Source organism: Microcebus murinus, chromosome 1, assembly GCF_040939455.1.
Source record: "Microcebus murinus isolate Inina chromosome 1, M.murinus_Inina_mat1.0, whole genome shotgun sequence".
Lineage (NCBI taxonomy): Eukaryota > Metazoa > Chordata > Mammalia > Primates > Cheirogaleidae > Microcebus > Microcebus murinus.
The window spans coordinates 30,437,244-30,453,347 of record NC_134104.1 but is presented as its reverse complement, the minus strand read 5'-3'; the positions used below and the strand labels follow the sequence as shown (position 1 = coordinate 30,453,347).

The 16,104-nt window shown below is 33.6% G+C and overlaps 1 protein-coding gene across 5 annotated transcripts in view; it reads left to right on the top strand.

Moving 5' to 3' along the window:
- ROBO1 (roundabout guidance receptor 1) overlaps positions 1-16,104 on the top strand; it is a 1,079,496-nt gene that overhangs the window by 920,404 nt on the left and 142,988 nt on the right. For all 5 annotated transcript variants that reach the window (XM_020284809.2, XM_076000874.1, XM_012737156.3 and 2 more), the window contains one exon: positions 13,769-13,926. In XM_020284809.2, coding sequence (XP_020140398.2) covers positions 13,769-13,926 — 158 coding nt within the window. The remainder of the gene's footprint in view (positions 1-13,768; positions 13,927-16,104) is intronic.

Here is a 16,104-nt window from a genome sequence, read left to right as displayed (position 1 = left end):
TAGCTCTTTAAATCAGTTGGAGGGTATTTTCAAAAATTGGTCAGCTAACCTGGTCCTAGGAAGTATTTGTTCTTCATTATAAGTGTAGGTTTTAAAATTTCCTGAGAAAGCATTTGGCCCTCCTCCACCCATTAGACTGAGTTTTTACTTATTTGCTTCCCTTTTGACTATTGATCATATAAGATTTGTGCTTTGATTGATAGGGCCCTTGATAATTCACCAAACTCAATATTAATTACATTTGGTTTTGGATTATTTTTCTTTACATTTTACAATTAAGAATATAGAAGCACCAGCTCAAATTTATGAAATTTAACCGAAGTTTAGTTCACAAAACATAATTAATATTTATTTATGAGGACCTGTACACTCCAAGCCTTTAGGTTGTGGCTCTGATTTTAATGGAGATGAGTTGGCAACTTCTTGAAAGCTAATGACTAAATTAGTGAGAGTGGGGCTTTATTTAGTGTAGTGGTCTTTACCAAAGTATTTACAGATTTCAAAGGTGTATGGGCACGGTAGTTTTAAGTTTTCCAGATTCTCACTATCCATAAATATCATTGCTGAAACTGATGTGCCTGAAAATGCCTTATTGAAGAATTTCCCCTTTGTCATCTCAACTTTCACATTTGCATTTATTTCACCTATGTGAAATAAATGCAAAGTGAAGCACATAGGGTTCAGATGTCTAGATCTTTCTATGGTGCATTTTCAGAGGGATAAAAACCTCCAGGGCAACAAACATAGAAAATGTTCCACAGTTCCTTATTTCAAAACAGAAAGCTGTGTTAGAGTAATTAAAAAACAACAACAAATCTTTCAGAAATAAAAGCATACTGCATGGGAATACAATTGATTGGGATTTGGAATGGAAATTTAAAAAAAAATAAAAGTTCAGAGAGAGAAATGAGTAATGTAAAATATAAAACTTAAGAAAGAGCAATTTATACATATATTTAAATGGACAATAGTGGACATCAAATAATGATGGTCTTTGTAGTTCATCTGATGCACTTTAAAAAAGCACAGAATGGTTTTATTTTTGAATTAAATGTTTATGATATGCTATGAACTAGAACCTTTGGGGGGGGTAGCAAAGTTGACCATAGTTTATTTTCTCTCTCTCTCTCTCTTATTTTTTGAAAGCCATGTGTTCTATTTGTTCATTTCTTGCATTTGAAGTAGTCCTGGATGACTTCCTTGGCCTGTGATTATTTACCATAGTCCTCAGCTGTCACACAACTGCAACTGACCACTTTACAGATTTTCCCATCTGTCAATTTTACAAAGGCCTACCAATTCCTCCAATATCTTGTTGCTATCAACCTTAATTAGATTGCTTTGGTGTTCAGCACAAAGACCCTCCACCAACTTGACATACATAGGCTCATTACTTTTGCATGCAAGCACATGAAGGTAGACTTTGTCCCCATATAAGGCTTTGGCAGCATCTCAAATCCTATGTGTCAAGACACTGCAGATGAGGGTGGTCTTCAGCACCTCTTTTAAAGCAGCATTAAAATCCATCACACATTATACAACCATGCCTTCTAGGGCTGTGTAGGTGGGTTACTGGTAGAGCAAAAACATCATAACACCTGAACCTCTGCCTCTGAGTGAGTTGCAGGCATCGGGGAAAGAACCAGAGTTTCTTATCTTTGCCTCACAGGCAATGATCGCTTCCCAGGTCATGCATGAACCTTCTCAGGTGTTGATTATAGGTGTTTTGCATGTAGTAAACTCACCTGAAGCTCACAGTGAGGTTCAGGTGAAGAGTTGTTGAAGGTGTGCTTTTTTAGCATGGAATTTTCCTCCATTGTAAGCATTCCATTTCTGTTATCTGATAAAAATAGACACACACACACAAATAACATTGAGTAATGATTCATAATTCCAGATAATACACTTTGATAGAGTATTTTTTTTTGTTGACTTCTTTTATCATATTTAATATCTTTTCCTTTGGCTTCTAATCCTTCCTGAGGAGGAATAAATTTTGTATAACATGAAACACTGTTATTGGAAAAGATAGTATTGTTTATAAGAGTTATAAAATGATTTGCTTTGCTACTAATTTAATCCCAAGTACTTTTAGTCAGGGCTTGTTAGCATGATTCCAGCTATCAGCAAAAGGAGGTCTTAAACTTTGCCTGCCAAAGAGCTGAAGGCTGAGTGAACTCTCCCAAGGGCTGTGTAGTTTGTTAGGAAAAGGCAGCTCATGCAGCTACACAATCACATGCTTGTTATGTCCTTGGAGATTGAAAGCCCTGTTAGGTACTTGGCATTATTATTCTGAAGCCCCAGACAGCCTGTGATAGGGGAAATACAAGGAATTAACAGATCTGAAAGTTATTATGTTTAGGAATAGTAATAGTGATTTAAGGCAGATTGTCACCAATTAAAGACCCCTTTGTTTAGTTCATGTGTTTCTGTGTGTGCTATTTAGACTTTGTTTTTCCTATCACTGGAATATTCCTTTGGGTTGGGGGGAAGTTATAATTGGCAACCCTAATTATGCTGTACAAAGCTACATTGGTAAGAAGAGTTTGTTGTTTTTAAATTCAGTAGTTATTTTCTATAGTTCTTCCCAATTACTAGAGAGGTTTTAATGAAATCATTGTAAACTGTGAGGATTCCTCCCCCCTTGAGACTGTTACCTTTAGACTCCCCCTTTCATAAAATTTCAAACTTCCTTTTAGCCTTTCTCCTGTTTAGCTGCTGGTATTGTGGGCTTACGAGGGTTCAGAAGCACTTGTGTATATGTTTTATTATTATTATTTTTTACAACCCCTTCTGTTTCCCAGGAAATATTTTAATTAGAAAGAATCTGAGTCTTTTTCAGGCGCTTGAAAAAATATGTGTCTTTATGAAAATAAAGGATGAAAACAGTTGTGGGATCTAATATTTTGTACTCGTATGTTCAGTAACTCATAGTACAACTTTGAGTCCTCCCATAGACTGTGTGTTCTCTTTTGTGATTGAGGGTGGGAGCAAATATGGGTGAAGTTATACTTAGGTTATATAAAGTTATGATTTTATAAGCTCTAGTAATATAGGCTTATTTTTTTTTTTTTTGAGACAGAGTCTCACTTTGTTGCCCAGGCTAGAGTGAGTGCCATGGCATCAGCCTCGCTCACAGCAACCTCAATCTCCTGGGCTCAAGCGATCCTCCTGCCTCAGCCTCCCGAGTAGCTGGGACTACAGGCATGCGCCACCATGCCCGGCCAATTTTTTTTTGTATATATATTTTTAGTCGGTCAATTAATTTCTTTCTATTTTTGGTAGAGACGGGGTCTCGCTCAGGCTGGTTTCGAACTCCTTACCTTGAGCAATCCGCTTGCCTCGGCCTCCCAAAGTGCTAGGATTACAGGCGTGAGCCACCACGCCCGGCCCAATATAGGCTTATTTTAAGGCATTATTTGAAATGCTAGCAATGATACTCCTCCACATTTCAGTTTAAAGTGACTGTGCTTCCTTAGCTGGATGTATTTTGAAATGGCACAAAAGGAGAGTTTTCATATAAACCCCCAAAGAGACAAACCCAGGTCTGAGTATCTCCTAGAAGGCCAAAAGAGTTTAGTGCCAAACGTGCAGGCCATGGTAGCCAACAGAATCTAGGTCCAAATCCCAAATTTATCACTTACTAGCTGTATGCTATTAATATATACCTCTATAAGAACCAGAGAAAATTATTTAACCTCTTGTACATTTTACCTTTTAAATGAGGATGATAATAGTACCCACTTGTAAGTTCACTGTCAGCATTAAATGAATTTGTACATATAAAGCCCTTAGAATAGTGTTGACACTTGGTATTATTGCAATGAATTTGAGCTGCGGTTCATGTTATGTTGTCATTGTTCCTAACTAGTCACTTTCAAGCCTTTTCTGTGAGACCTCTAGACCTGTATTCTCCTGCAGACCATCCCCATGTCCCTTTAGCTGTTTTGCATATCACACCTTTGCCTAAAGTTTCAATTGAACAAAGCATCCTGTGACACACATAAAGGAGAGAGAAACAAACAAAAGAGCCCTTTGAAATAAATGCCCTAAAAGCAGAGAACTTGTCTTGTTTATCTTATTAGCAACCACCACCAAATATGATGCACTGTACTTTTTTGAATGAATGAATAAACAAATCATAAATAAAATCTATAAAAATTTGGGGTTTCAGCATAATACTGGGGCACATAAAATGCAGTGAAATTTCTGATTATTCTAATTATGTAATAATATTTAATATGCTATTGATTCTCTTAGCCTTAAATACTGATATCCCACATCCTTTTTAATATATTATTGGTTCTCTTATCCCTTAATTTAAGCTTAATTTATGGCAGTCCTGAGGAATGCCCCATAATGTTTTGAGTTGTATTCATTCTCCAAACAAAATAACTGAGTTTTTACCATAATTTGATGCTAAGCATGGATGCCATCGCAACATATTAGTGGTTATAAAATACATTTACATATATAATCCATATATGTTGTCTACATGCATATATAAAATTAAAATGGATCAGTAGTCTTTGAGTTTTTCAGTAAGTTAAAAATACATGATATGCATCAAACTAAACTAAAATTTGCCATCCTAAAAATTACAACATAGATTAATTGATCAAGAAATGTTATCAATTAGCAGTCAGATTTGGAATATAGTAGTATAAAAGTCCAAATAGGTCAAAATTGATCTTCTGTTAAATACTAAGGAGCAGAATTTAAAACCATAATATTTTAATCAATGAAAAAAATATCATATTAGCCTATATACTCTCAAACCATGGTTAATAGTTTTTAGAAAAATAAGGATTTCTTATGTTTCCCATTCCTCCTCATGGGAAGATTTACTTAGGTCATTAAATATGAAATGTCCAATTTTGAATCAAAAGTATAGTATTATATCGTAAACAAGAAGCAGTACAATTAATCAAAGCATGTGCCTAAACTACCGACATGGTTTTGCCATCTTAACGGTAACTTGTTTATGTCAGCAGCGAAGAAACCTGGAGAGTGAGTGGTGATGAAAACATGAAAGGCATTTTCCACAGCTTGTTGAGAAGTGAATATTTTTCCTTGCAAGAAGTGGTCCAAAGCCTGGAAGAAGTGGTAGTCAGTTGGTGCAAAGTCTGGTGAATACAGTGGATGACAGAGAGTTTCCAAGTCCAGCCTCTGTAGTTTGAACAGCATTGTTTATGTGACATGTGGTGGTGTGCTGTCTTACAAGAGAATTGGCCTATCTCTATTGACCCATCTTGGCTGCCTAATCACAAGCATTCTCATCATTTCATCCAATTGGTTACAGTAGACTTTGCTGTCATAGATTGACCAGGTTTCATGAAGCTGTAGTAGATAATACCAGTGCTGGTCCACCAGACAGACACCATTAGCTTTTTATTGTTTGATGAATATTCAGTTTTGGACTGTGCTTTGGCACTTCATCGTTATCCAACCATTGGGCCAAATGCTTGTGATTGTTAAAAAGAATCCATTTTTTTTATCACAGGTAACAATACAGTGTAGAAATGGTTTTCCTTTATGTCGTGACAGAAAAGAAAGGCAAACTTTGAGACGACTTCTCTCCTGACACTCACTTAATTCATAGGGAACCCTTCTATCCAGGTTCTTTAGCTTGCCAATTTGTTTCAAATGGTTCAATATCGTTGGAATAATAATGTCAAACTTTGCTGCTAATTCACGTGTAGGTTGAGATGGATTCACTTTCACTACAGCTTTCAGTTCATCATTATCCACTTTGGTCTCAGGCCACCCATGTGGCACATTTTGAAGACTAAAATCACCAGAACTGAGCTTTTCAAACCATTGATGTACTGTGTATTCATTAGCCACCTCCTTTCCAAATGCTGTGTTGATGTTTCAAGCTGTGTGTGTTGCATTGGTTCCACCATGGAACTCATATTTGAAAGTAACATGAATTTTTGACTTTTCACAAAAGTTGCCCTAAAAAACATTTGAAAAATAGTCACAAGCTGAAAGTGTGTTGGAAAGACTGAGGATGTACCTTCACAATGAAAATAAAACAAGTGTCAAAGTAATATACCAGAGATATCAACTGTTAAACCTTAATATTTAAGGATATCAGACGTTTCATACTTAATAACCTAAATCTATCATCTGTCTATTCTCCTATACCTTTAAAATGGCATGTTCAGTTATTAGAAACCTGGATGTTATTATTGATATCTTTCCCTCTGTCAAGTTCATTCTCTCAAGAGGGGATTTTGATTTTTACCAACAAAACACACCTCTAATCTGTCCCTGTTGTGTCAAATCTAGTGTCATCATAATGGTATAAAACCATCATTATTTCCCCCTTAATTACTGCAATAGCCTTCTAATTGGTCCCTCCACTTCCATTATTTCCATCCCCATTTTATTCACAGAGTGGTTAGAATGAACTTTTAAATAGGAGAATTTCATTATAAGACTACTTTGCTTAAGACTCCAGTGGCTTCTTATGGGAATTAAAATAAAAGCTGATCCTTTATCATGGGTGCTATGACCAGAAAATCTGGCCCTGCCTTCTGAACCAAGCTTGTCCACTGGTCCCACCACATAGGGTCTAAGATCCTTTAGTGTACCATGTTTTTTTCCTCAACCTGGGTTATCTCCTCAGCCTGTATTACAATTCTCCAGGTTGTTTTATCATTTTTCTGGCATCAGCTTAACTGTTACTGTCTCGATGTTCCTTCACCTCCAATCTAAATTATGTTTTTCATTATTCTCTCACACAGCATCTTAGCCTTTTCCCTCATGTCATGTATCACAATTATAAATGTGTTCATTTGAATATTGTCTGTCTACTCACCCTAAACCTCAAGCACCATGCGTGTAGGCCTCATGCCAATTTAATCAACCATTTGATATCTACTACCTAGTGCATAGAAAATATAGTAAACATTTGCTGAATGCTTTCTATTATCTTAGGCATTGTTCTGGGCACTGGAGATACAGTGGTGATAAAGGCAAATTCCCTATTTTTGTGGAGCTGAACTTTAGATACAAAGAGCTAGGCAATAAATACAGAAGTATATTTCTTTGATTGAGGACTCTCAGTACAAGGCACTAAATAGAAAATTGGATTTTACGAAATAAAGAATGCATGCCTATCTTGCCCTAATCATGGTCCCGTAGCTCAGATGTCCTCATTTTGTCTGTGTTTTTCTAACCCTGCCAGGCTAGTCCTGAGTGTGACTTTTGCTCTGGCACTCAAAAACCCTCATCAATGGCATTCTTTGTCCTCCTTTCCATTTGTACTGGCAGCTGAGAAATTTGGCAATTCCTTACATAGTGACTAATAGCAATACTTCTTTGCAGATGTAATGTACCATATAAATGGCAAGTCCTGTATAAACATTAAATAATTAGCTTTCATAATAAGCCTATCAAGATAGAGTGTAAAACTCTCTGTTTTGTATGGAAATAACTGAGTCATTATGAATATACCTATTAAAATCACAGAATAGTGGAAGATTATGTGTTGTGATTCTGAAATTCTTGACTTCTGTTTTCTGACTCATAAATCAATGTATCTAAACATAATAACATATAAAATAGTGTTCTATACATACAGAAGTTTTCATTAATAAATCCATTTTGTTTGTATTTTAAAGTTTATAAAATGCAAACATCTAGTAAGCTGCTGACTTTGAGTTAGAACATACAATTTTGGCACTGTGACTTACTTGGAGGTACATTTTTTAATAATCTCCCAGACATTCAAGTCTGCTGAATATTAACTATTTAAATGTTGATCCTGTCTCTGGAATAATACATTGCAGATTTTAACTTAAATCTAATATGCCAAACTTACATTTCGTTTGTCTTGATGACTTAGTGCCGTTGTAATAAACACTAGGGAATATCTGTACTGCGGATATAGGAAATGTCTTTATGGTGTCTATTTCTGCAAATGCCAATGTGGTTTAAGCTTGGACCCAATCGAGAAGTAACTCTAACCATTAAAAGACCGGGGATGACTTGTCCATTTCTACAGCCCAGGAGGATACAGAAACATAAAACTGTGTTTAATTTATCTTGCTCCTCCATCATATACTGTCTAAAGAAACAAATAAATTGCCACTAATTGCTTTTATTCTGGTAATAGCTTCTCATTGTATTTGTAATGGCTTGTATTCATTGTTAATTAAGGTTGAATGATGCTTGACATCCCTCTGTACTATAAAAGTTTTTCAGAATATACAATTTGGGGAGAAAAAAAGTACTTCTTTCTAGGATAGAGAGTAAGAGGTTTGTGAAACCTTCAAAAGCTCTACTAGTTAAGAAAATAAGTGCTTCTACCAGCATATTTTCTTCCTGGGTCTTAACCAAAGCATAATTGAAGGTTTAAAAATAAAGTTGTGTGATATAAAAAAACACAAGTAGATGACATAATTATTGAAGAGTAATTATAGATATATTCAGTGTCAGATTTTTAAAAGTAAATGCATATCTTTAGGAAACAGTCATGTTAAATCTTGGTTAAATCATGATTAAATCACAACTTTATACAGAATTGATGTTTGCATGTATAATTTAAAAAGACAAATTCCTTGGCTTTAGAAGATGGTGGTGTAAGATGAGGCTAATACTTCATGGGAATGTGATTTTACATGTTATCATTTAGTTTTCTTCTTCAATGGGTTGAGTTATTTTTCGTACATTCATCCTTTTCATGTGAATATTTTTTAAAGTTTTGGAATTATTAATTTATTTTTAAAAATACTATGGGGTTCTGAACACATTTGTATAAAGAGTAACACCTTGCTCTTCTTAGTAATCTGGTTAGCTAAAATGTAGGAATGCAAATAATTACAGAAGCCTTTATTATGTATGCTTTCTTATCCAGCTCTGAAAAATCTATCTCTTAATTCAAAATAACCTGCAACAAAACCCTATTGTATTACCTTTTCCCAACAAGATGAATATTAACATTGTTTCTTGTAGACATAAACATTTTATATGTACTTCACTGCAAGGAAAAGATAAGAGTGATAGCAGAGCTGCCAGGCACAAAGTATATGCTCAGTACAGATGTGTTAAATGAAAGAATTATAGTTACTTTGAAATTAAATAACATGTATTTACCTCAGCATTTAAGTTGGCATTCAGATGGAGAACTAGAAGTATCATTAAAGTGAGTAATATATTCTCTGTTTAAAATTGAAGACTAGGTAAGTGATTAGTAATTTTGAAAACAATTAAAATGGTGGTACATTGCAACAGAGGCGCATTGTTACTGAGCATCTATAGAGTTGCTGTCTTTAGGAATATAATTCCTCATTTATTTCGTCTTCCAATATAACCTATTTTTTAAGGGTTTCATTGATTTTTTTCTTTCTCCCAGTTGACAAGAGTTTACTATTTCCTGCAAGTTTTCATTGATAAAGTAGTCTTTTAAGTAAAAAAAAAAAAAAAAAAATCCCAGGACCTCATATTATCTTCCCCTGTTTTTCCCATGGTACCCACTTCTAATTAATGCCCATATTTAATTAAAATGCTTATTATGTTACAGCTTTTTCAGTCATGTTGTGGTTGAAACAATAGAAGAATTACAAGTTTTTCTTGAAAGGGAATAAAAAAAATTATTGATAGGAAGTATGGCATATGCATTATGAATCATGCAATCTATTTCTCAATATTCTGCTGAAGTGTCCTCTTCCAAACATGAAACATATCTGAAAAAATACAGAATGCAGAATATATTCAAAGATAGCCATGTGACCGTCAGGATGGAAGTTTCTCATTTCAATTCTGTTACAATGGAAAGAGTCATGATACATATGTATTTAGAATTGTGAATTCTCTGTTAAGACCAGATTGGGGGGGGAGCAATGTGGATAGAACAGATTCCTTTATGGACAGGATATCTGTGTTCTAGTGTGGTTACTAAGCCCTTATAAATTCCTCATTTGTGAAATGAAACTAATAAATTTACTTTATCATAGGATTGTTACAAGGATTAAAAGAGTTGTTCTTAATATGTTTCTTTACCCAGTAAGAGTTTAATAAACATTAGCCATTGCTAACTATATTATTATATTATATTATATTATATTATATTATATTATACTTTATGCGGTTTGCCTCTCTGCTTCTGAGGAGCCTAATTTATGAATAGGATTGCAGGTGTGAACCACCACGCTGGGCTTGCCCTCTATCTTAACATTACCCAGAGAAGTTGCAAAGAATTTTAGAATTCTTTTTTGAAAACATGTTTACTTATTTTGAGAATTATATTAAAATTGATATGAAGCTTTTCAGAAAAAAAAGATTATATATTTTTTGTTTTAAAAGATTAATTTTATTAAATAGTTAACCATTTTTTTAAGACAAAAAACTGGCAAGAGTTAAAAAGTCAATGAAATTTATGTTTTGTCTCATTTAACAGAGTGCAAAAAATGAAAAGCTGTTGAGTCAAATTATATGAATCAACCTGTACACATATTATAAAATAAAACTACAAAAATATAGAAGAAATATGACAGTGTTGTAATATTAGGGTGAATTCTGGTTTATTAGCTTTTTAGGTGATATCTACTTGGGTACCCTATATATGAAATTTGTTTTTTTCAAATTAATATTAAACCTTCTTTTTGAAAATTTAGTTCCAAATTTAAACATTTTATATTATTTAAGTCAAGAAATATTTTAAAATATACATATTGATTTATAGACATGTTAGAGGGGGAAAGGAGAAGTTTTTCAAAAGATCTGCATTTGGGAATATTTATGGATGCCATTGGTTTTTCTGCCAAAATGCCACCAATCATATGAATTTGATTTTTATTGTAATGGCTTAAATAAACACATGAATTAAGAAAATTGAACAATTTAACTAAAAGTTTACATCATTTTATCATGTGACACATACTATTTTTCCCCAAAAGGAAATGTTCAGGGCAGGTAAAAGAAGGAAAAATTACTTTTATAGAAGGGAGGAAAAAATCTTAAATTCATAACTTTATGCAGAATTGCCCATAGCCATAGGCAGTACTAGAGTTTTATGCCTTACAGCTGCAAAAATAATTGCATGAGCATTATCTAAGCAACAATTTTTAATGGATTACATTTTGTTAGCTTTTCATTATATACCGTAAAAAGCCAAATAACATAGTAAATGGGGAAAAAAAACTTAACTTATCTGATTTAGACCTTTGATATTTTTGCAAGAAATTTTATTATTCATTGATTTATTTGAGACATGATCTCAACTTGTAAATAAGATATAGTGTTACAAAGCTGGTTTTAAGGTTATCACATAGAAAAATTGTTCAAATTATTTTTATTTGAAAAGTATTTTATTTTGGGGTGTTTCAAGGGTGTTAAAACTTTTCAGATGTGTTATCATAGATTAATAATGTGAACCAGCAAAGGGACTTACTGCTTGTTAAGGTCCATTCATTTGCTTTTTCTATAAGGCTTACATTTTATTTGTGGCACATTCTTAACACCTAATAATATAAGTTTATAAATGGTGAAAGTCTTCATATTTTGTTCTTTTAGTATGCAGGAACAGTAGCTGGAGTTTTCAGTGTCTACATATTTTATTAATAGTGAAGAGTATTGAAGTTAGAATTACAACAGTTTGATGCAATCAGATTTCCTTTGCTTTTTCCTTGACTGCTCTTTGGAAAGATAAGAAAGAAACCTCCTCTTTGAAGCAGTATTTTCCAAGTGTTAACACTGTCACATTGTGTCTTAGTACACAGATTAAAAAATGGGGTATTCTTTGAGTGGATGTTATACCTTACTCAGATGTATGTACCTACTCAGTTGGTATTGAGGAAGGAAAAGTAAAGAATTGAAAGAGAAAAATACAGGTTTTTGTAAGTCTGTAAACTTGTTTGAGGTTTTGAAACCAAGGTTGAAGATTGATTTTTGAAATAACAGTTTGAGCATAAGTTTTTTACATTGCAGTACTTCATCTATGAAAGCACTTTTAATGCCATTGGAGTAGAAGAACATCCTTCCAAGTCCAAAATTATAGTAACAAATATTAAATTCAATAGATTTTAACATACAAATAATGTTTATCACTCCAAATTAATGCTCTTAACATACAACAACAATAAACATTTTAAGTACTATCTTAAATCAGGTTACTAAAATGGTTCACATTTTATTACATACTGGATCAAGGAAAAGATAACTATTTATTGGACTTCGTACTGAAGTATGTAATCTCCATCCTTGTTTTGTAAATAGGGAAACAAAAGTATTAAGTAATGTGTTCAAGATTACATGTGTAGTAAATAGCAAAGTTGTGATTTAAGACTAACTGATGCCAAATAATTTATGTTCTTTTGATGTTATCAAGATAGTGAGGACAATTTTACTATATGAACTATTTTTGGAATATATAATTGGATTATTTTCCACATTTTATTCCAACAGTTACAAAGTGTATAATACTGCTTGTTTTCCCTTTATGTCGTGATAGCAAAGAAAGGCAAGCTTCAAGAGGATTTCTCTTCTGATGCTCATTTAATTCATACCTTGCCCATTGTTTTCAAATGGTCCAATATTATTGGAATAGTAATGTCAAAGCTTTCTGCTAATTCATGCATAGATTGAGAAGCATTTGCTTCCACTATAGCTTTCAGCTCATCGTTATCCATCTTGGTCTCAGGTCTCCCACATGGCTCATTTTTAAGATTAAAATCACCCAGAATGGATCTTTTCAAACCACCAACGTACTGTGCATTCATTAGCCACATGCTTGCCAAACACTTCGTTGATATTTTGCACTGTCTGTGCTGCATTGGTTCCATGACAGAACTCATATTCAAAAATAACATGAATTTTTGACTTATCCATGGTTTCACAAAAATTGCTCTAAAAAATTTGAAAGAAAATTACAAAACAAGATGTGTATTTGAAAGAATGAGGATGTACCTTCACAATAATATATAAAAAAGAAGCGTCAAAATGAAATGAGATATCATCTATCAAACTTTGCACTTACTAAAATCAGGCATTCTTTACTTAACAACCTAATATATTAGTATCCACTTGAGATTGTAATAATAAATTGCTCTCTCCTCTAAAATATAGGATTAATAGTATAAATGGGATAAATAATATCTCTCATTCTGAATAGATTTAAGGATTAGATAGTATATACCAAAAAAAGAAAAAAGCCCACAGTAACTTAGAACATAAAACACAATGCTATTGGTACCAGTGCTGTTATGATTACTCTTGTCTTCTAACATTCTCAGTGATAATGGAAAAACATGGACAATGATTTTGAATGTAGTCTCTTTGTAGATATGTGTAAAGTTTTTACAATGAACACAGTTGAATTACAATGACTATACAATCTGATTCATTAATTTTAAGTATCTATAAAATATCACTCAATTAAATGCATGTTTGAAAGCATCTTTGATTTTTCTTTTAAGGAGGATTTGGTTACCATCATTAGCACATGGATGAGAAAAATGTAGGCAGTAGGCAGAAAAGAAGTACATGTGAAAGATAAGCCAAACACTAACTGTGAGGTCACTAAGCACAGAATATGCTTGCCTGCTGGCCTATGAAGAATATCAAATTATCCCCCCTGTGCATGCTTAAGGCCAAATATCTTTATTCAATTGCAGATGTCTGTAAGTAGATATAGATTATTAAAGCTGTATGGCAATAGCTATTATAGTAGTTTATTATAATAAATGTTCCTTGCTGAACTTCAGAGATAAGGAATGTATATGTCACTATTGAGTATAATGATTTAATCTTGTTTCTGCAGTACTACGGGATGACTTCAGACAAAACCCTTCTGATGTCATGGTGGCAGTAGGAGAGCCAGCAGTAATGGAATGCCAACCTCCACGAGGCCATCCTGAACCCACGATTTCATGGAAGAAAGACGGCTCTCCACTGGATGATAAAGATGAAAGAATAACTGTGAGTATTTAATCAACAGCAGGGAACATTTGTAGGTTTAACTACACATCTTCACAAAGAAAAAGAGAAAAATGAAGTAGATTCTTTAAAATAAGGCTTGTATTAGCTCCCATTTTCAGTTCTTCTTTTAAAATGAATATATTTCAATTCTCCCTGTGTTGACATGAAAATAAATGAAGAAAATGTGTGGTGTTTAGAGATCAGTAAAAGAAAACTATAATTTCTATTTGAATGTCTTAGAGTTAATGCTTTTATGTATGATTTTACTATTATAATAACTAAACCTATAAAATTTCCATGTGTTACAATATAAATTATTTATTTTAAAAAATCAGTTATATCTATATATGTTTCCAGAAGTCCTCTTAAACTACTTTAAGATTTTTTATGTTTTTTCTCCTTTTTAAATTGCTTTTCTGTTCTATAGAGTTCAATATTATTTCTGAGAAATAAAATCTCATTCAGAATGATGGTTAAGGATGAATTTATCTCATTACAAAATACAATTTGTGTGATTAGATTATTGGATTTCAGATTCCTGCTCTCATATAAGAGAGAATTATGTGATCTGTAGGAGGTCATGATGTATTTCCTTCTTGACAGTAGTGATTCTATGTGACTTCTTTGCTTATTCTGTCTTGTAAGATGTTATTAAAGCACTTCATTCACCAAGCTCTCACTGATTCTATGATTGTTCAACATTCCCCTTTACAATTTTCTTTGTTCAGCATGTACTGATGTCTGTCTATTGTGAATTAATTGGCCAAGATTTAAAGGAGGACATATGTGTGAGGAAAAGGTCATTGTTGAAGGTGTAGGAGAACAAAGTTATAACACAGACCACCTAAACCTAATAAGTGCTTACACTATTTCTGACCAACCAGTCAGCAGATTAGCATGATGACTGAGTAGTGAGAAAAGTAAAGAAGGTTGTGTTAGGCAAACTTTTAGTGACTTCGAAGTAAAATCAAACATTTTCCTGCACTGATCTAAGTTAGAATGAGTCTTTCAAAGGAGTTTTGTAATTCTAGGGATTGGGGTGAGAATGACCTGGTTTTGTCTTTAAGTGGTGCTGAAAAGTCACATGGCGACATAAACTATATGTGGGAACAGTGGTTTTGGAAAATGAAGCCAAGAGCACAGGGGAATGGAAAGTAAAGGAACAAATGTTTCTCTCGCTAGTGATAACAGATGCCTTTTGAATTTATGCACAATTAAGAATATTTTGCCCTTAAAAATATATTCTAAGTGATTTAAGAACCATTATCGGTAAACCTATTTCCCAACCTTAATGATTCAAACATATTTAAACCAGTATTATCGCTGATTCCCCTCATGCCTTTCCTGATTACCTATTTGTGTTTAATATGAATTACTGACAAAATTCTTACCACTGGAAATATAGCTTAAACAAAACTCAGTGAGTACCCTTCTGGTACATTCTATGAGTGTATGTACAGACAAAACCGAAATAAATAAGTATAATATATACTATGTTAAACTATAAGAAGTCCTATAAAAACCATGAAGGGGTACAGGGATTAATTAGTGTTCAGGTAGGATTGAAATTTTATAGAGGCTGATCAGAGAATGCCTCACAGAAAGACATGAAAAAATTGAGGGAGGGAACTATACAAGTCTCTGGAAAAAGGGTGCTTTAGACACACAACACAGTAAATTCAAAGACCCTAAGTTGGGGTATACCTAACATATTCAGCAAAAAGCAAAGAGTCAGCATAGGCTGAATAGAGTTAAGTGAAGGAGAGATTTGTAGGAGATAGTGTTGCAGAGTTGGGGTGAAAGATAGCCAGATTGTGTAGGATCTTACAAATGTTGTAAATAGTTTGGCTTTTCTTCTAAGTAAGGTGAGAAGCATCAGGGGCTTCTCAGCAGAAGCAGGGAGACCAGTTGCAAGCCTTTGCAACAATCCAGGAAAGAGATAAATGATAGTTTGAACCAATCTGCTAGGATGGGAGGCATTGAGGAGTGGTTACATTCTGGATGTACTATAAAGCAATAGCCAACAAAATTTGCCAACAGATTGGATGTGGCTTGTGAGAAAAAAGAAGAGTCAGGGATCACCTTATTTGATTGGCCTGAGCAATTGAAAAGGTAAGGATGACATCAATTGAAATGCTGTAGATGGTAAGGGAAGATTTGAAGTGGGACGTATGAAGA